The sequence below is a fragment of the Panicum virgatum genome, chromosome 2K (assembly GCF_016808335.1).
Source record: "Panicum virgatum strain AP13 chromosome 2K, P.virgatum_v5, whole genome shotgun sequence".
NCBI classification, from domain to species: Eukaryota; Viridiplantae; Streptophyta; class Magnoliopsida; order Poales; family Poaceae; genus Panicum; species Panicum virgatum.
Window position 1 is genome coordinate 44502261 of NC_053137.1, and position 20903 is coordinate 44523163.

General features: G+C 48.1%; 2 protein-coding genes and 1 pseudogene across 3 annotated transcripts; 1 reads left to right on the forward strand and 2 right to left on the reverse strand.

Moving 5' to 3' along the window:
* Nucleotides 1-1195: 1195 nt before the first annotated feature.
* On the forward strand, nucleotides 1196-4721 carry LOC120679345 (pentatricopeptide repeat-containing protein At2g36730-like). Of its 2 annotated transcripts, XM_039960921.1 has the most exons (5): nucleotides 1196-2996; nucleotides 3733-3802; nucleotides 4012-4081; nucleotides 4166-4238; nucleotides 4379-4662. In XM_039960921.1, exon 1 carries the CDS (start codon nucleotides 1453-1455, stop codon nucleotides 2965-2967), a length of 1515 nt encoding a protein of 504 aa, XP_039816855.1. In that variant the 5' UTR covers nucleotides 1196-1452; the 3' UTR covers nucleotides 2968-2996; nucleotides 3733-3802; nucleotides 4012-4081; nucleotides 4166-4238; nucleotides 4379-4662. The 2 variants fall into 2 exon arrangements, with proteins under 2 accessions (XP_039816855.1, XP_039816851.1); XM_039960917.1 differs by lacking the exon at nucleotides 3733-3802 and having other exon boundaries at nucleotides 4379-4721.
* A 1146-nt stretch (nucleotides 4722-5867) lies between these two features.
* On the reverse strand, nucleotides 5868-9138 carry LOC120679358 (annotated as a pseudogene).
* A 4072-nt stretch (nucleotides 9139-13210) lies between these two features.
* LOC120679363 (activating signal cointegrator 1-like) lies at nucleotides 13211-16290 on the reverse strand. Its single transcript, XM_039960944.1, has 4 exons — nucleotides 16048-16290; nucleotides 14485-15117; nucleotides 13818-13916; nucleotides 13211-13735 (listed from the first exon to the last, which is right to left on the reverse strand). The coding sequence occupies exons 1-4, from the start codon at nucleotides 16219-16221 to the stop codon at nucleotides 13385-13387; spliced, it is 1257 nt and encodes a 418-aa protein (XP_039816878.1). The 5' UTR covers nucleotides 16222-16290; the 3' UTR covers nucleotides 13211-13384.
* Nucleotides 16291-20903: the final 4613 nt, after the last annotated feature.

Consider the following 20903-nt stretch of genomic DNA (forward strand, 5'->3'; position numbering starts at 1 on the left):
CTAAATTTTAGGGACCAAAATGTTTATCCCGCCAACAAGATATACCGGCAAAGTAACTGACACAACACGAGGCCACATTTTTCATTGTGAGCTGTGACTTGGTCCCTTGGAGTTGGAGCTCCTAAAATGATGACTCTTCTTGTGAAACTTATCAGCCTACCAGAACACCTCGATCAATTGTCATGCGCCACAGTTCATATTACAAGATAACATCACAGAGCAAAGAAAATTGCATACGAGAATCAGCATAACCGAAATATAGTGTGGACATGTGAATGGTGACTATAGAGACTTTTCCCTCCATAGTTACAAGGGAAGCCCACGTGAGCATACACCATGGCAACTTGAAGTCGATTCAGGTTCAATTAAGGCCAAAACTAACATGGAAATGGACGTGAGCATACACGTGACGTGAGTGTTATTTTCAATTTGATAAAGTTTATAGAAAAGAACAATAATATTTATGATGCCAAATGTTGGAAAGTATATTTTTGTAGTTTATTTTTTGATGTGGTAAATGTTATAATTCTTCTCTATAAATTTGATAAACTAAAAGTAGTTTGACGTAAGATAACGGGTCTCTTATATTTTAGGATGGATGAAGTACCAATTTGGGTGGATCATCAACCCTGCACATAATATACAACCAAACCACATTGAATGCTGGAATAATGGCGCACTGTAGGGTGCCAATAGCCCTCTTATTTCGGATATACTAGCTAGTAATATTATATGAAGCAAACTTCTTTACAAAGTAGCAGTATATATTTTCTTTGATTGGGATTTTTTTGAAACGGTGTGTGAATCATTTGTTGAACTGAAATTGAATGGGTTTCAATTTTTTTTCTCGAACACTTCATTTAGTATTAGCTATTCACTGAGTGATATTGCAGTTAGTGAAAAATATGTATGGAAGGAAATAGCTTCCTGTTCAAGAAGTTAATATTGAAAATACGTGTAGGCTGGAGCCGGCGGCCAATCGCTGTGGCATATGAGTCGTGTGGGCTGATTCGAGCCCAATTGGCGGTAGGGGTGGTAAAGGGCCCAACATTTTGAATTAGAAAATCTAAGAATCGGGTCTTAAAAAAGTCGAACTCTAAACATATGTATTTTTGAACTAAAAATTTTAAGAACCATATTGGATTGTGAGGAGGCCACTGGGCCCATTACCGCCCCTAATTGGCGCTACCTTTCAAGCCCGTTGCCCGGCGATCCGTTCATCCCATCCCAACCCCGCGCGCCGCCGCGCACGCTCTCGATCCGCCGCTCGCGTTCGCGGCGGACGGCGGCGTCGCGGAGACGACAAGAGCAGCAGAGGCATGCTGCTGCACACCACTTGATCGATCCAGAGGCCAATGCTTGGCGCCGCGGCGACATTGGCAGGCGAGACCGTGAGAAGCAAGCAGGGCGCTGCGCTGTCCTTGCGCGGGGCAGGAGGGCGCGCTCCGTGGCATGGCCACGCGCCCGGCCGCCGTCCGCGCCCTCATCGCTGCCGCGACCACCGTCCGGCACCTCAGGCAGATCCACGGCCACCTCCTCGCCTCCGGCCGCGTCGACTCCCTCTGTCCCGCCCTCCTCCGCCGCATCGTTTCGCTGCCCTCCCCGCACCTCCACCTCCCCTTCGCTCACCGGCTCCTCCTCTCCCTACCATCCCCGCCGCTGGACCTCTTCAACCTCCTCCTGCCCCCGCTCGCCTCCTCGACCGACCCATCCGCCGGGGCCTGCCTCTTCGTCCGCCTCCGCCGCGGCGGCCTGCGCCCCGACGCGCACACGCTCCCGCACGTCCTCAAGGCCCTCGCGCGTCTCGCGCCGGGCTCCCTCCCGCTCGTCGCTTGCACCCACGTGGAGGCCATCAAGAGCGGCCTCGCGCGCGCCGTGGTGTACGTACCGAACGCCCTCATGGCCGCGTATTCTGCCTGCGGCCACCTCGGGCGCGCCATGCAGTTGTTCGACGAAATGACACGCCGGACTGTGGTGTCGTGGAACACCGCGCTCACCGCCTGCGTGGACAACGACTGCCACGACCGGTGCGCCAGGATGTTTACGGAGATGGTAGAGGCTGGGTTCGAGCCTGACCACACAACGTTCGTGGTCATGCTCTCCGCTGCTGCCGAGCTGGGGAACTTGGCGCTTGGCAAGTGGGCGCATGGGCTGGTCGTTGCCCGGAGGCTGGACATGACGCTTCAGCTTGACACAGCGGCGGTGAATATGTATGCCAAGTGCGGCGCAGTAAGTTATGCATCACGCTTGTTTGGGAGGATGACAGCAAAAAACGTCTGGACATGGAGTGCGATGATCGTGGGGTTTTCGCAGAATGGGATGGCACAGGAGGCGCTAGAGCTGTTTTATAAGATGAAGGATGCATCTGTCATGCCCAACTATGTCACGTTCCTTGGGCTGCTTTGTGCATGCAGTCATGCTGGGCTGGTTGACGAGGGCCGCCAATTCTTCCATGAAATGCAGCATGTCTATGGAATCAAGCCGATGATGACACACTACAGTGCCATGGTGGATGTCCTAGGACGCAGTGGCCACCTCCAGGAAGCTTATGACTTTGTTATGGACATGCCGGTCAAGCCTGACGCGGTTGTCTGGAGGACATTGCTGAGCGCCTGCCAGCTTCACAGCTCCATGGACTGCATATACATTGTTGACAAGGTGCAGAAGAGGCTGCTGGAGCTGGAACCCCGAAGAAGCGGGAATTACGTGATGGTTGCAAATATATACTCTGACATTGGGTCATGGGATAAGGCGGCCATGGCGAGGAGGGTGATGAGGGAAGGGGGGATGAAGAAGATGGCAGGGGAGAGCTGCGTTGAGATTGGTGGGCAGATTCAGCGGTTCATCTCCGGGGATGATTCTTGCCCTGGATTTGACGGTGCGTCCAGGATTCTTCATGAGCTGAACACCATCATGAGAAAATGGGAACCTGTCGACAAAATTTTGCTTGCTGATGCTGACATTTGAGGACAACGTATTCCGAGCAAGCTGTTCAGGTTGGTGCCACATTCCATTCTGGTTGATTTTGCTATGTAGAGGCTGCACTTCTGTGTTTTTTTTTTCTCTCCAATAGCTAGTTCTGTTTTGGCATTAATATGTACTTGATGTGGGTCTTGTGGAACTCTGTTTTGCCTTTTTTTTTGGGGGGGGGGGGGGGTTCTTCTCTTTCTTGTCTTTATTTATTTTGTGCATTGGACATATAAAACATGTCAGTTCTACTCGACATTGACTATTGGTAAATGTCAATTTAACATAGATTGATTTGGCCTCAGTTTCAACAAAATACTTTGAATACTAATCTTATATATTGGAAAGTATCACAGGTAATATCTAGGGGCATAAGATGATTCTTATGTAAGGCATTTGGCCAGCAATATGTGTACAACTTAATAATTTTACTACCTGGCAAAAAAATGCCTGTTGCTGAATGAATGTGTGACATTTCAACGTGCCAAGATATTATATTCTTTCATCCCAACAGCAATATGCCGTTATTGCATTTTGCAAGTAGCCACGAGCCAAGTCGTAAAAATATATTTTTCTTAGAAGAGAAGGTTAATTTGATGATATGTCGTGAGCATATTTCAAACATGCCAACGCAAAAAACACAAATATCCTATTATAAACCTAAATACAAATATCCTATTATTATAAAACCTTATCTCCAGTTATGGGCAATACTCCATGGGATAAAGCTAATGATATGACTAACTGCAAATATTTAACTAGCAGGTATGCAGATTAGATTGAACAACAAGTACCAGTGTTAATCGGATATGTCAATCACCTCCTAGCAAATTGGGTACACCTGTTATTTCTTCCATCTGAATAGGTTTAAATTTCGAGTTGATTCCTTTTTTTCATGCTTCCCAGATTTGTTTTGGAAAAAGAAATATTTGAAATTGCGTTCCTTATGCACTGTGCATGAGGCTCATGCATTTTTATGTGATTATTTTTAAGATTGTTTTCCACAGATACTCTTCTAAAACGCTTTTGTTTTGTGCTATGCAGTGTGTCCATCGGGCTTGTGTACAACGATGCTGCAATGAGAAAGGAGATGTAACATGTGACATGTCATGAGGTGATTTTATGCATAAACAAAGAATTGTGATCCTATTTTCACATATGACAATTGCTGAATTGATTGAAAAATACATGTCTGCAGCCTTATGAATATGGGTACACTGCACCTCCCGGAGCACATCCTGATGAAACTACTAATCTACTATTGATATGAGGTAGGGCATAATGCTTGTTTTCGTACATAACTTGGATGCTAGAGTACTATTTTAAGCATCTTAAGCTGTTCTGTTACATATTTTCTGATATTTTTCTTTTGTAATATATTTTCATCTAACTGCTCCTCATCACATCACAGTTCATTATGATGTCTGGTGGTGGCTGGACTGTTCCTGCTATTGGATTTGACTTGCGTGATCCAAGGGTCCTTGCAGTGGCACAAATATCATGGTAGCTGAAATGAATATGAGGATTATTTTGCCGCGAATGCCTGCACTGCTGCCTTTTGCCACTCATTTTGGGAGTAACTACAGATGAGATGTATTTATATTGTTGCTAGTTAAATCAACAGGGCTCTCTTTAATATGGAACATCATGTATGCCTCTTCATGCTCAATTGAAGGATATCTTATTCTTGAGACACACTGACAATACTTCTGCTATGTTTTCAGTAAGTGAAATAAATAACCATCTTGGAAACATTCTGTTAGCAATTAGCATCCTATGGTAAGAAGTTGCCATTAACACTTGGTGGTTTACGATTGGCAGCCTTTTTCTATTGCTTGATGTTGGGTTTCCTGCTACCATTCTACGAGTAGTATTCTAAGTTACGGTTTGGGCAATCAGTATCCTGCGGTGCCAGAGACTTAGACAGGTCAGCTTGTCATTTCTAAGATGAATACCCTCATTTTTTTTTCTTATGTCTTAACATATGTCGGGAACACCTTGCAACTTATTCAGTTATTCACTGCCTTGTTCCTAAGATACTGAAATGGAGCCGACCTGTTTAGTAGTTTGTGACTTCAAACCTGTTTGAATTTGGGTTGTGGTGTTCATCAGGAAAATCAAGATCAGGATCTAAGTTATGTAACCCTTACTCCTCAGTGATGCTCCAAACATGGCTGACATTTACAGTTCGCCGTGTGAATAACCCATACAATTGAATATGTTGGAAACTGATTCATGAAACTTCAGTTTAGCGGGAAATTTTGGACCACTTTGTTGTCGCTGTTACTTGGCCACGTGCAGTGCAGCATCTAGTGTGGCTGTACTGCCTTTTCTAAATCCCTAACCGTGTGGTGTGTCTAACTGTGTTCAGGACGATGCTGCTCTAGCTGCAATGGTGGTGGCATTCATTCTGCGGTCGGGGGAAGGATGGGGAGTGCACTTCACCACTGCACCAGACTCCCCTGCCAGGCTTGCCACACCTCAGCACGAAGGCCGCAGCCTTGGCCATGTTTGGTTCACCTTGTAAAAAAATTCGCGAAATCATTTTGCAACTTTGACTATTAAAGATACTAAATGAAGTCTAATTACAGAAGCACCTCTCCACAATCATGGTTGCTATAGCAATACTGTGACCGCATTTGCAGCGTCTGCAGGCCCGCAGATCGCTTATTTGCATGGGTTTCGCGAGGATTTATGGCTTTTGTCAAGTGCAAGACCAGATGTTCTACGGATTTCGCTAGTGCGGTGTGGGTCAGTGGGTGTCGTGTCGGCAGGGAGTGGCAAGGTGTAACTTGACACATAGTATATCTGGGTCATGTGCTGCGCTAAGCCTCTAAATTGTCAAAAGCAGATCATGTACACATGAATACTAAAGAATCTGTTGCTCTAGGGAGCCGATGTAGACATTATCGGACGAGTGTTTCAAGGCATGTTTCGATGTAACGGACCGTGCCAGCGCCTCAGATCCCCTGGTGCGACATCACTGTTTCTTTCCAGCTCCACAATGGGCCTCCTAGTGAAAGAACGAAGCACAGTTGCCCGCTCCATCTAGGACTGGTAGCGGGTTACAAGAGACACACGCACACTTTCAACTACACCTCGATGCATAAACCAGCATCGGTTCAACCACAGCCGAATACTGTAAACATAGGCAACACTGGCAAAATAACTCGCCGTTGCTCTAGCAAGTCATGAAACTTTCTCACTGTGAGCGACCTTGGAGCTCCTTTATCACCTTTGCCATTGTGAACTGCGACTTGAATCCCTTGGAGGTCCGAAAATGCTACTGTTTTCGTGACACTAATAAACCTGGCAGAACAAAAAGCATATTTCCAAATCTCAATTGTCAAAGTGGCACCATGATCCATATAAGAAAACATCACAGGACAAAGAAAATTAAATGTGCAAATCAGCAAAAGAGAAAACAAACTTTTTTGCTTGTTTGTGCCTATTGTGATTACAAGGGAAGTGCACGCGCACATGCAACATGGGAAGTGGAAGACTTAATTAATACCCATCCCTAGTGCCGATTTGGATGGATCATCACTTTCCCTACTACCATACCTGATTTTTTTCCAAATCTTCATGCATTGGAGCAAGTTACGAAGTTATCGATGGAAGCTTGCCCAGGTTTATACAACCATGCTACACAGAATATTTCCCCTCATTTAACTAATTAAATTTAATATAGGAAAACTCGGAGCAGCATGTCAACGGAAATTTTATCCTCAATGCATCCAAACTCCAAAGCATGGATCTGTGACTATTTTTCTGTAATCTTTGCTGATGGAGATGGAAATCAATGAAGTCAGATTTGCCGCGTGGATTTGAATTATAACTGAGCAGTGCCATTTGATGAAGGGCAATTATTCTTGATGAAAAAGGGCCCTTGTAACAGACCTTCTCCTGGAATTCAAACCTCCCAAGCATGGAATAGGGCCATATCAAGGTTCTTTAAGGCCCTGTTCTATGTTTAAAATGGGCCCTGCCACAAAATTCTTAACTGGCAAATTAGAATTCATTTTATTTGGTGTTATGGACATCATGTAGTTTTTACTTACTAGGACTGACTAGGGGTGCAAAGAGGTGACCCTTAGGTGCACCTCCAACCCTCTTTAGTTCAAAATTTTGTACTACTTTTCCAAAATAGAATATCACTTTTGAGAAGTAGTACACAATTTTGAACTAAAGAGGGTTGGTGGTGCACCTAAAGGATATTAATTTGCACCCCTAGGACTGACTTTATGCCCAAAAAATCCCAATTTTGTTAGTAATGTATCAAACAAATGTCATAAGTTGAATGGGGTGTCAAGTTCAACACAGCAGGAAGGACCCCAATTAAACAGCATAGAGCGCAAGCTAGAGTAGAAGAAAACTGTTTGCTTGATGTCGAAAAAGGTAAGCACAATAATGTTGGACTCCTTTGTTTCGTTGTTAGTAGATGTTACATTAGGGGACTCGGGACTGCTAGCTAGAAGGGAGAATAGTAATTACCCAATTGAAGTTGTTTTTTTTTGTTGTACAAAAGAGAAATATTTTCTAAGTCCCTATAAACTATATTAATACTTGTGCAGACAAGACTAGAGAAAGAGAGTTTGAGATTGAGAGGTACTCCAATTGGGTATGGCCAAAAAGTAGAAAAAGCTTCCAGGCAATTATTACTTTAGGTTAGGCATTAATTACTGAATATTAACCACCCAAAAAAAAAGGGGGGGGGGGGTTGGAAGGAGCATCTGGCTGCACCTACCATTGTATGGCCCTGGCTTGGAACCTGGACTTCACAGTCTTGAGTTTCTTGAAGAGCTTCTTCCATGAGCCACGCAAGCAGTGATATTCATGAAACATGAGTCCCCTTGACCTGCAAGAAAAAGCAGTTCAGTTAGAACATTAGAGTTACACAAACAATGTCACTAACTAAGGTCCAAGTGCCTACAAACAATGATGGTTGCAAAAGGTGAATAAACGATCTACAAGCGTGAAGGGCCGCACAGAGGGCCGGATCCTCTTTCTATAGTCATGGATGATGGATAACGTTGTTAATAGCTCACATGTGCTGCTGCTGACAGAGTACATAACAACTGGGTAGAGGTCTTAAGACTCGAAGTAAATGGCATTGCTGGTGATGGAAGGCAGATTGTTTTGAGACACAGAGAGGCATCGGTGGCGGCTGAGAAACAAAGCTTGATCACCAAGGCTGCTCACGGGTGTGTGAGCTCCCGGTGCCCAACCGTGTCAACCTCAAACAATGCAAACTGGCAAGGCTGATATCCCTCGACGTAATTTTCAAAGTGAAAATGACGGAGGACAAGTATCAGGCGCGCAGCGGATTCCACGAGGAAGAATGCGTGTGTTTGAGGGATGCCGAATGTGTTCGGGATACGAGCAACACAGGGATCCGGACATTGAGGGTAGATCTGCAGAACCTGCCTCTCGTTGCTCATGACGCCGTAGATTACGGCCATGGAAGGGGATGGCTGAGGCAAGCTTAAGGTTGTGGCGCACGATATACCAGCAGGGGAAGCTAGGCTCGGCGACGACCACCCCGGGCACGGTGGGGAACCATGCGACGACGGCGATGGAATCGGGGGAGTCCTGGGACGCGCACACTGCACGGCGGCTCTCATCCAGGCGCGGGACTGCTGCTCCTTGACCATGCAGTTGAAGATGGCGGCGATCGGCGGGAGGTCAACGGCGACGCGGGTGAAGGGGTGCAGGACGCGGACGGCGGTGGTGTCCTTGTTGATCAGGACGATGAGAGTATGAGACTATCCGTAAAGCCGACGATGTGGTGGCCCTGGAGCTCCGGCAGGCGGACGCGCAGGCACCTGCCGGTGGCGGCGTGGAAGAAGGCGACCTCGCACGCGTCGGCCGGGCGTACGCCGTCGCCGTCGCAGAGCGCGACCCAGCCGCGCGGGCGGAGGCGGGGGTCACGGAGGGACGGGTCGCGCGGGCTTTGCGCGGACGCGCGCCAGCGCGCGCACACGCCGCGGAAGACGATGTAGTCCACCACATCAGCAGCCAGTACCCGTGCCGCGACATGGCTCAGTAGGTCGGGGAGGAGCGAAGACCAGTCCCTCCTCTCCTCCATTGCCGCCGCCGCCGCCGGACGCTTCGCGAGCGGAGAGGGGCAGGCGACGGGTTGTGAGCAGAAGAACGTTTAGTCGATGATGGGAGAGCGAGTGCCAGGCCGAGCCGAATTGGGCCCAGTAAAAGCCCACATTTGCCACCGCTCCACGGATTCGGGGCATATGGGGAAAAGGACCGAGATTCATTCGAACAGACGCCGCCTCCCTATTAACACTCTGTTTGCATGTCGGCATTCAGCCTCTGAATTCGGAATTGATATTGGCTAGCTTCAATTGCGGTTGTTTGGATGGACTGGAATTCAGAATTGGAAATGGAACCCAATACCAATCGGTATTCACCACTCTCGCACCCCACGCCCTCCAATACCGAGCCTTACCCCTTGGTTTTGTGCTGAATTGGGCATGGGAGCGCCGCCCCCGACCCCGTCTCTCTCGTTGCGCCGCCCCATCCTCCTCGCGACCAGAGCCCCCTTCTCTTCCTCGCGGCCAGCGGCCAGCGCTCCCCTTTTTCCTCATGGCGGGCGATGCCCGCTTCTTCCTCGCGGTTGGCACTCCCTTCTTCCTTGCGGCTGGACGCCCCTTCTCTTCCTCTTCCTCAGGGACGGCTGCTAGCGACCGCCACCCCCTTCTTCCTCGCGGCCGGTGGCATTCCTCCTTCCTCACGCCTGGGTGCATCTTCCCTTCCTTCCAATCGGCAGCCGACAACCCTCTCCTCTCGTGGCAGACACCCCTTTCTCCTCACAGCCGGCGGTCAGATCCACTTCATCCTCGCGGCCGGCGCCCCTCCTCCTCCTACTACTCATCTTCCTCGCGGCCGGCGCGCCTCCTCCTCTTCCTCGTGGCCGGCGCCCTCCTCCTCTTTCCTGTGCCCCGTAGAGGTGGACAGCAAGGTGAGCTCCGACCTGGAGGGCGGGCCGCGCGGTTGAGCTCTGGGCAAGAGGTGCCGGCGGCGTGGTGAGCTCCGCCGAGGAGGCCGGACGGCGTGGTGAGAGAGGAGAAGTAGATGGTCTAGTTCCCAATGCCAAGGTATAGACATCTAAACATGAATCGGAATTTGTTAACTCGTTGGATTCTATCTAACAATTTTATCTACATCCAAACAATGGATTTGGTATTGGACCTCATTACCAATACTACTCTGTTTTGGCATTGAACTCAATTCAATGCCAAGCCTTCAAATATCTACATCCAAACGGAGCCTAACACTCTGTTTGGATGTCGGCATTCAGCCTCTGAATTCGGAATTGATATTGGCTAGCTTCAATTGCGGTTGTTTGGATGGACTGGAATTCAGAATTGGAAACGGAACCCAATACCAATCGGTATTCGCCACTCTCGCACCCCACGCCCTCCAATACCGAGCCTTACCCCTTGGTTTTGTGCTGAATTGGGCATGGGAGCGCCACCCCCGACCCCCGTCTCTCTCGTTGCGCCGCCCCATCCTCCTCGCGACCAGAGCCCCCTTCTCTTCCTCGCGGCCAGCGGCCATCGCTCCCCTTTTTCCTCATGGCAGGCGATGCCCGCTTCTTCCTCGCGGTTGGCACTCCCTTCTTCCTTGCGGCCGGACGCCCCTTCTCTTCCTCTTCCTCAGGGACGGCTGCTAGCGACCACCACCCCCTTCTTCCTCGCGGCCGGTGGCATTCCTCCTTCCTCACGCCTGGGTGCATCTTCCCTTCCTTCCAATCGGCAGCCGGCAACCCTCTCCTCTCGTGGCAGGCACCCCTTTCTCCTCACAGCCGGCGGTCAGATCCACTTCATCCTCGCGGCCGGCGCCCCTCCTCCTCCTACTACTCATCTTCCTCGCGGCCGGCGCCCTCCTCCTCTTTCCTGTGCCCCGTAGAGGTGGACGGCAAGGTGAGCTCCGACCTGGAGGGCGGGCCGCGCGGTTGAGCTCTGGGCAAGAGGTGCCGGCGGCGTGGTGAGCTCCGCCGAGGAGGCCGGGCGGCGTGGTGAGAGAGGAGAAGTAGATGGTCTAGTTCCCAATGCCAAGGTATAGACATCTAAACATGAATCGGAATTTGTTAACTCGTTGGATTCTATCTAACAATTTTATCTACATCCAAACAATGGATTTGGTATTGGACCTCATTACCAATACTACTCTGTTTTGGCATTGAACTCAATTCAATGCCAAGCCTTCAAATATCTACATCCAAACGGAGCCTAACACTCTGTTTGGATGTCGGCATTCAGCCTCTGAATTCGGAATTGATATTGGCTAGCTTCAATTGCGGTTGTTTGGATGGACTGGAATTCAGAATTGGAAACGGAACCCAATACCAATCGGTATTCGCCACTCTCGCACCCCACGCCCTCCAATACCGAGCCTTACCCCTTGGTTTTGTGCTGAATTGGGCATGGGAGCGCCGCCCCCGACCCCCGTCTCTCTCGTTGCGCCGCCCCATCCTCCTCGCGACCAGAGCCCCCTTCTCTTCCTCGCGGCCAGCGGCCAGCGCTCCCCTTTTTCCTCATGGCGGGCGATGCCCGCTTCTTCCTCGCGGTTGGCACTCCCTTCTTCCTTGCGGCCGGACGCCCCTTCTCTTCCTCTTCCTCAGGGACGGCTGCTAGCGACCGCCACCCCCTTCTTCCTCGCGGCCGGTGGCATTCCTCCTTCCTCACGCCTGGGTGCATCTTCCCTTCCTTCCAATCGGCAGCCGGCAACCCTCTCCTCTCGTGGCAGGCACCCCTTTCTCCTCACAGCCGGCGGTCAGATCCACTTCATCCTCGCGGCCGGCACCCCTCCTCCTCCTACTACTCATCTTCCTCGCGGCCGGCGCGCCTCCTCCTCTTCCTCGTGGCCGGCGCCCTCCTCCTCTTTCCTGTGCCCCGTAGAGGTGGACGGCAAGGTGAGCTCCGACCTGGAGGGCGGGCCGCGTGGTTGAGTTCTGGGCAAGAGGTGCCGGCGGCGTGGTGAGCTCCGCCGAGGAGGCCGGACGGCGTGGTGAGAGAGGAGAAGTAGATGGTCTAGTTCCCAATGCCAAGGTATAGACATCTAAACATGAATCGGAATTTGTTAACTCGTTGGATTCTATCTAACAATTTTATCTACATCCAAACAATGGATTTGGTATTGGATCTCATTACCAATACTACTCTGTTTTGGCATTGAATTCAATTCAATGCCAAGCCTTCAAATATCTACATCCAAACGGAGCCTAACACTCTGTTTGGATGTCGGCATTCAGCCTCTGAATTCGGAATTGATATTGGCTAGCTTCAATTGCGGTTGTTTGGATGGACTGGAATTCAGAATTGGAAACGGAACCCAATACCAATCAGTATTCGCCACTCTCGCACCCCACGCCCTCCAATACCGAGCCTTACCCCTTGGTTTTGTGCTGAATTGGGCATGGGAGCGCCACCCCCGACCCCCGTCTCTCTCGTTGCGCCGCCCCATCCTCCTCGCGACCAGAGCCCCCTTCTCTTCCTCGCGGCCAGCGGCCAGTGCTCCCCTTTTTCCTCATGGCGGGCGATGCCCGCTTCTTCCTCGCGGTTGGCACTCCCTTCTTCCTTGCGGCCGGACGCCCCTTCTCTTCCTCTTCCTCAGGGACGGCTGCTAGCGACCGCCACCCCCTTCTTCCTCGCGGCCGGTGGCATTCCTCCTTCCTCACGCCTGGGTGCATCTTCCCTTCCTTCCAATTGGGAGCCGGCAACCCTCTCCTCTCGTGGCAGGCACCCCTTTCTCCTCACAGCCGGCGGTCAGATCCACTTCATCCTCGCGGCCGGCGCCCCTCCTCCTCCTACTACTCATCTTCCTCGCGGCCGGCGCGCCTCCTCCTCTTCCTCGTGGCCGGCGCCCCTCCTCCTCTTTCCTGTGCCCCGTAGAGGTGGACGGCAAGGTGAGCTCCGACCTGGAGGGCGGGCCGCGCGGTTGAGCTCTGGGCAAGAGGTGCCGGCGGCGTGGTGAGCTCCGCCGAGGAGGCCGCACGGCGTGGTGAGAGAGGAGAAGTAGATGGTCTAGTTCCCAATGCCAAGGTATAGACATCTAAACATGAATCGGAATTTGTTAACTCGTTGGATTCTATCTAACAATTTTATCTACATCCAAACAATGGATTTGGTATTGGACCTCATTACCAATACTACTCTGTTTTGGCATTGAACTCAATTCAATGCCAAGCCTTCAAATATCTACATCCAAACGGAGCCTAATAGACTTGCGTAACATAAGATCCTGTTAATTTGAACTGAGAGTAACGTGCAAGGACAAAAGGTGCCAAACACTCACATTTGCATTTTGCAGGAAATTGGGTCCAAAAGGTTAGATGGGGAACTCAATGATTTTACAGGCTGTTTCATGACTGTTTTTAGATCACTAGGATTTCATACTGTCAATCAAAATCTTGGGAGCATTCGACGTCATCCCCTTCGCGTGCCTGACCAAAGGAACTGTAAGCCAAGTGATCGCCTTTCTTCACCTTGCCACTCAGAATGCTCTGCAGGTCCTTGTCATCGTGCTGCAGCCTGTCGGTTACCTCCAGGCACAGACCATTCTTGGCAAGTCTCTTGCTCTGTTTTGCTCGGTCAGTTTTTGGCTTCACTGGACCTGTTTCGACGTACACAGGTTGCTCTCTGATTGTGGGGTTGGGCTGTATGCGGTGGCTCTGATCCTTCTGATCAGGTGGTCTCATGATCGGGTGCTCCGTTTCCAGCTCAGTGGCTCCATCCTTGTTCAAAATCACCTGCAGAAAACACTTGTGAAATTATGTCTGCATCCAAATGAGCTGCTGTTCAACAGGAGTGCAATAAAGTATAAGCAATTACCTTACGACCCACCAAATCAAATGTAACAACCACTTTCCCCTTTTGATTTGCAGCTGCTTCCTGAGCTTCCTCTTGCTGCTTCTGTAGGACTGACTTTTCCTGGAGTGTGAAAAATAGGTAAATAAGTTTGCATCCTTGAAAGCAGTTCAATTTAGATATGCCAGTACCCGGAAATAAAAAAAATGATATGCCAGTAGCGTACATAACCTCTTCGTACTATCCATGAGGTTACATGTTCTTAATGCACATGATGTTAGTACAATTATGAGTTTGTAATAGAAACAGAACCAGTTCCACAAAAAACTTCCTAAAAGGAATACTTGAAAGCAATTGAGATTGTGTGGACAATAGACTGATTATAGGGGGAGACATAATACATGTATATATAGGCAAGGAAATCCTAGATGATGCTTATGGACACAGAAGCAATCAGGAGATCCTCGCCTATTCCTAACCACTCAGCCATAATAAATCCTATAATAAAAATTAATTCACATATCAGGATCAGAGGCAGATATAGATCAAGATCTCACTATTAATATCTCTTGTTGTTGAGATTTAGCATGGTCACAGCATAGATCAATGGATGGAACTTAAAATATGAGCATGTATGAACTATAAGGAATGAAATAGAACTATCAAGTAGAAAGAATCAAATGTAATTTACCTTTGAAGAGAGCCAACTGTTTCCTTCCATTTCAAAATAGTCACTTTGGTCGTCATAAACTTTAGTCCTTGCAGCAGCATTCCTGTCATAGTCAACAAGCCTCTTTGCATATGCTTCAGCTGCAGCTTCTGCTTCTGAAAGAGGTAGTCCAACATCACTTAAACCAGCATATGTACTACCTTCCTTCAAGACCAGCGCACCACAGAAACTACAGGGTCCGTCGCCCTCTTGTTCGCACACAATTTTGCCACATGATAAGCAGTTGCTAACAAGGTTATGCTGCCGTGCTTGGCACGAACAAGGTTTCCCCTGCTTGAAGACAATGGAACCCTTTGCTGCTTCAGCGAGAGAAATGGCCTTTGCCCCTTTCTTTTTTGAACCTCTCTTGGAAGCAAGTTGGGATTCTGCAGTTTCTGCTTGACTCTTGGAACTCTGACTAGAAGAAGACGCTGCTTCTTTTTGTGCGCGCATTTGTTTCTTTGTTTGTGTAGTTGCCACATCAGCAGATGGCTTAACGTAAGGCTGAAGACTAGATGATTGCAAGCTTTCAGTTTCATTCAAGGAACCAATGTGACCCCTCCTCCGCAAGTACTCCTGAATAATGTGCTGAGCAGCTTCTTTTCCAATAAAGTTCTGCAACATTAGAAGTGCAAACCATGATAAATGTTAATGTAAACTAAGCTATAGTGGTTTCAACATTTGTGCATAAATGGTGTGAAAGTGGTATGAAACAAATGCACCAAAACAAAAAAATGAAGTAATGGAACTAGAGACCTCTCATAATGAAAAGTGCCGGACCGAGAAAAATTTCAAGCCAAAAAAGAAAAGAAAGGGAAAAAAAGATGCTAAAGGCATGCTAGTCCTCATGGGTATTTGACCAAGTGTGGCTTATTTGATAAAGATCCTGCACATCCGTTGAACCATAGAGTGGCAGAACCAAGATTAACATCTCGTGCTTGGGGACTAATATCCATGTAAGAACATAGAAAATAAATTAGTATTCTGGAACTCAATCATGCTGGATACTACCAGACCAAATCAATTAAGTTGCAGTGGACATGCAGGCGCCCATTTAAGCAACAGATTTGACGTTCAATCATGCTTGCAATACATGAAATACATGATCAGGCTATACAAAGTCATTCATTATGAAACAATCACCCAAGCACCTAAACAAGTCCATAAGACCCCAGTAACATGAAGCTTCCAAGCTGACTAGCTGAGGCACTTGGATCATTCATCATCCTCCCCTTGCAACGAAACCCCACAGAAACCCAAACCCCAACAGCATAGCAATTTGGTAGGGACGCGCAGCAGCAAACACCCACACAATCAGAATAGACAGGCGACCGTGTTATTGAATACGAACAGTTTTCACCGATCTCAAATCGCGCAAACCCTAATCCGGGAACAACACTCTGGCCGGCGATCAGATCAGGCCGCCGCGTCAGGCGCAAACGCACAAGATAAGCTCCGATCAGAATCTAGAGGGCCCCAGCAGAGTAAGCGCACAATATACGCCCCAGCAGAGTAAGGGATGGGCACTGGCGTTGGCGTACGAACCTCGAGGTAGCTGGCGGCGTCGGGGGGAGATGCGAGCTCGCAGAAGGAGACGAGGCCCGAGATGAGATCAGCGTCGAGCTCCAGCTCGCTCCCCTTACTCTCCCGAAGATCCTGTAGGGCGCCCTTGAGCCACTCCCCGGACGTGCTCGCCGGCGTCGCCATCGCCGCCGCCATCACAACCGCCGGGAGAAGGAGATGGGGCTTTTGCGATTCGGACCCTCGACCTATAGGATTTTCACGAATACGCCTAGCTTTACAACTTTTATTTTTAACTAGTGGAAACGCTGCGGCACGTGTATATTAAATAAAAAATTATTTATATAAAGTCTAATAAATAATAATTTTATATTTTATAGTAAAGGTGTCCATGTAGAGAAAACATAATTTCAAAAGAAACTTTGTTAATAAGAAAATAGTAATTGACAATTTAGTATCACATGGATTAAAAATATTCGATAATAAAAAACTTCGCCATATGGGACAAGCATTAGGGTCGGATTGATGAGTTTCTTAAGGATATTTCATCTAACACATGGAATGCACCATACTACTGATTTTCACCGTGTTCGGCAAGCTGGAGCTAGAGGCTGGAGCTGGAGTGATGTGAGAGAAAAATACTGTTACCTGGCTGGTGGCTGGTGGCTGGAGTGGTGTGAGAGAAAAATACTGTAGGGCTGGAGAGTTGTAGATCAGCCGAACACGGTGTTTATTGCATCAAAATTTGACATGAATAATCTCTCAAGCAATTAAAGCATTACAATGGCCGAGTATGTTGGGAACTCACATTCATGATTCACTATGGCCCTGTTTAGTTCTCACCCCGTAAACACAAAAAAGTTGTCACATCGAATGTTTCGACACATGCATGGAGTACTAAATTAAGTCTATTTATAAATTTTTTTGTATAGATCGGCTGTAAATTGCGAGACGAATATAATGAGCCTATTTAATTTATGTTTTGTAACAGTGGTGCTACAGTAACCATCTGCTAATTATTTATTAATCATGGATTAATTAGCATCATTAGATTCGCCTCGTGATTTACAACCCATCTGTACAAAAAGTTTTGTAAATAGACTTCATTTAGTACTTCAAATTAATAAGATTCCAACGCAAAAATTTTTTGCGTTTCATCTAAACAGACCCTATGTTTACAGCAGCGTGGCGGCGTGCACAGAAACCTGCTTCACCTTCCATGGCAGCCGCGCCTCTCCCCAGCACTGTGTCCTAGGCAATCCTAGCCGATGATACCTGAGATACATGGCAACGGCCGTCACCTGGACCGTCCGACCGGGGCACCCCAAATTGCAATATGAAATGCTAAATTACCTTATTAGCTTGTTGCATGCGGTTAAAAAAATTGTAGTGAAGGTGCTCGACTGCTTGCTGGTTGGTGCCTTGTGCCCTGTCCTGCGCCCCTGCGCTAGTCTACCAGCCAAGGTTGTGACCCTGTGGCTTCCTCCCTAGCCAAGTCGACTGCTCGCCATCGCTGGTCGCCTAATGTGGCCTCGATCTGCCGCAATCAAACTCTAACAGCAGTTGAACCCAAGCTGGGCCGTTGATACCGCGTCATCCACCGCCGGCGCGATCTTCTCGTCCTCCCAGAGATGGGCCCGCCTCCGCCGCCCTGTGCTTCTCCTCCTCGAGAAGATGTTGCCTGCCAGCCTTTGTTTGGAGGGGAAATTCCCTGGAAGGCCCTCAAACAAATCACGCTCCCTTCTATGGCCCTGGAAAACTGAAACTTCCTTATCTGACCCTATGTTCATTTTTCTTCCCTTCCATGGCCCTGCCGTTACATCTGTAGTTAAATCCCAGTTAAGTGGCTGTGAAAAGACAATAGTACCCCTGGCACCCAAACAACAGATATTGAGATATCATGGAGAACAACAGATATTGGACATGTATAGCAAGATAATATGAAGCAAATTCTTGACATTTTAACATACTTGTTTGAGGTACAATATAATAGATAGATTCAAATAATAATGTACATCACACTGAGTTCACGGCCACATTTCTAACATGAGTTGACATATAATAGGTTCAGACGCCTAACAGCAGATATTGCATGACATGCATGTTCACATACAGCTCCACAAAACGAGTTAATACATAAGACAACAAGTCCAGAACATGGTAAATCACAGACTGAGCCTTCTTTTGCTTCTAGTGCTCATTGCAGGGCTGGAAGAATCAACTTTTTTGCTTCTTGTGCCCATAGCAGGGCTTTCAAATAGCACTTCGTTATTTTTTCCCTTGTCTTTAGTTTGCTTCTTGGCTTTGGGCTTCAGGAGCTTTCCCTTTTCTTTAGCCTTGTTAGCTAGCTTCTTCCCTTTTTCTTTGGCTGCAACAAGTGGATTTGAGCCCCTAGCCATGGGAATCTCAGTGCTAATGTGCTCAGGCTGGTCTGTAGTACTTGCTGATTTGGATCTATACATGTATAACAAATTATCAAGTATTGTAGATAAAATAAGACTGATTTGTATTCATGACCAAAACTGATTGAAGCAAAATAAAATGCAGCAGAATTAGAAGCATATATTACCTGTTTGAGCCTGTAGAATCAAAAGTACCTTTTCTACTTTTCTTCTTAGTTGTAGGTTGCAAACTTTGGCTATTGGAAACAAAGAGAGTTAATTAGATGAAAATTAAGATGCACATAAACAGATTGTGAAAGAGAGAACCTTGGTGGAAAAGTCATAGAGGATGCTGGTGCTTCACCATCAAAAGGTACTATGCTTTCCTCAGTTGATGCCTTGGTAGTCTTTCTCTTCTTCTTTGGTGGTCCTCTGCAGTAGTTTTGGGTAAGCAAAGGTGTCATTTTTAGTCCAGACATTGGTTTCATGTGAGCACAATAGTAAAACAAAGCATAGTTTATTACCTCACAGTCATCATAGCTGCAATATCCTCTGGGTTGCCCTTCTTGCAACTTGGCCAGTGATGCCCTTCTTGCAAAATAAAATGCAGCAGAATTAAGCTTCTTCTGCAATGCTTTTGCTCCAATACAAGGATCTGCAATGAGCCAATCCTTGACCTTCTCGCATATCCAGAATTTGGTTGCATTCTTCACATTCTTACTCCTTTGACTGCTTGAGCAGCTATGAGCAAATTGATTCTTTTTCACCTGCAACAATATGGCTTGGTCAAATAAATATCATTGTCAAATAAAAATGAACATGCACAAAGGGAAAAAAAACAGATTGATTCTTTCTTACCACTACAGTGCAGCTCCTGCTCCTAGATGAAGCATGCAGCCTCCAGGGACATTTATCTTCCACTTTCCTTGAACAATATACCGTGCATCTATGCGGTGCACTCTTGACAGTATTATACTCAAATTCATGTTTGATTGCATGCTGAGATAGTGCCACATTGAATTCATACATATTCGGATAACTGGAGCCTACTGTCATTGGAGGGTCTTATTTGTCATAGGTAATGGGATCCACATGAGCTGCTCCAACAAACTCCTCATCATCGTCACTAACCTCATCTTGATCCTCAATTACCTCATCCTCATCCCCATCCTCATCCTCGGGAACATAGTCCTATTCTTTGTTACAAGCAACAACAGTGAGATCAAGTACAGGTTTGATCTTTAGATATAGACCCTCCTCATCAACACCAATATGTTCATTCCCGATGATTGGGTTTTCTGTAGAAATTTCCTCATTTGCTTGTGTGCTGCTGCTAGGTATGGTTGGCTCAGGCTCAGAAAATTGATTGCTATTACTAGGATAACCCTCCCACTCAATGATAGGCTCATAGCATCCTGAGGGATCAGTATATGCAATGAACACGTGCACGACCTTGCTGTTACTATGTTTTTGAAACATTAACATCAACTCTTGGTCCGTATTAACAGCTGGGAAGCTTTTCAAATCTTTATCATAGTACTGAACATGTGCTACTTCTAGATAACCCGGTGGATACTGATCTGTGATCTCATCGACCAAGTCCTTCAAATTTGTTGTATCACTGTCCACAACCTTATCAAAGCAAAAACAGCGAACATCCTTTCTAACTTTTTTGGGATTGCCAAGAAGCTTAATTTCCAACAAATAAGTTGATTTTGGATCCATCATGTCAATTATATTATCCTACACACATGAGCAATACTAATCTTTCATAAACCCTAGAAAATACATGCAGATCTGTCACGAAAAGAGGAGATTTACCTTGCCAAAAGGCTGCCGCCGATCTCCTGCGCGCGCGAGCACCTGCGCGCCTGCTCCTGCGCCGGGAGGCACGCGGCCGCCGCGAGGCGTTGCGCGCGTGCGCCCCTTGGCACCTCCGCCGCGTGCCCAGCCCTGGGGGCGGGCCTCCTCCGCGCGTCCCCCTGGGAGCCCTCCGCCGCGCCCCTGGGAGGGCCCCTCCGCGCCGCGCCCCTGGGGAGGGCCTCCGCCGCGCGTCCCCCTGGAGTGCTCCGCCACGCCGCTAGGAGGGCCCTTCCGCGCCGCGCCCCTGGGGAGGGCCCCTCCGCTCGCCGCCTCCTGGGGAGCGCCCCTCCGCGCGCCGCAGCCTGGGGATCTCCTCCTCCGCGCGCCGCCTGGAAGCCACGGGAGAGGACGAGTGGCTCACGGAATAGGATGGGGGAGATGGGGTCGGGCCGTCGGGGGTGTGTGTGGGAGTGGCAGGGGTAGTTCAGTCCAATAAATTTCATGTCTAACGGATTCGGCTAACGGATCTAACGGGAGAGCCATGGAAGAGAACTAAAATAAAAAGTAGGCCACAAAAGGGCGTTTTATTTTTTCAGGGCCATAGAAGGAAGCGTGATTTGTTTCAAGACATTCCAGGGAATTTTCTCTTGTTTGGAAGACGGGAAATCAAATGGAAGCTAGAGGCAGCCTGCTCCT

Coding starts and splice junctions, on each gene's coding strand:
- LOC120679345 (XM_039960917.1), top strand. CDS start 1,453: ATGGCCACGCGCCCGGCCGCCGTCCGCGCCCTCATCGCTGCCGCGACC.
- LOC120679363 (XM_039960944.1), bottom strand. CDS start 16,221: ATGGCGGCGGCGATGGCGACGCCGGCGAGCACGTCCGGGGAGTGGCTC. Junction 15,118..16,047: donor ACGCCGCCAGCTACCTCGAG/GTTCGTACGCCA, acceptor CTAATGTTGCAG/AACTTTATTGGAAAAGAAGC. Junction 13,917..14,484: donor ACAGTTGGCTCTCTTCAAAG/GTAAATTACATT, acceptor TTCACACTCCAG/GAAAAGTCAGTCCTACAGAA.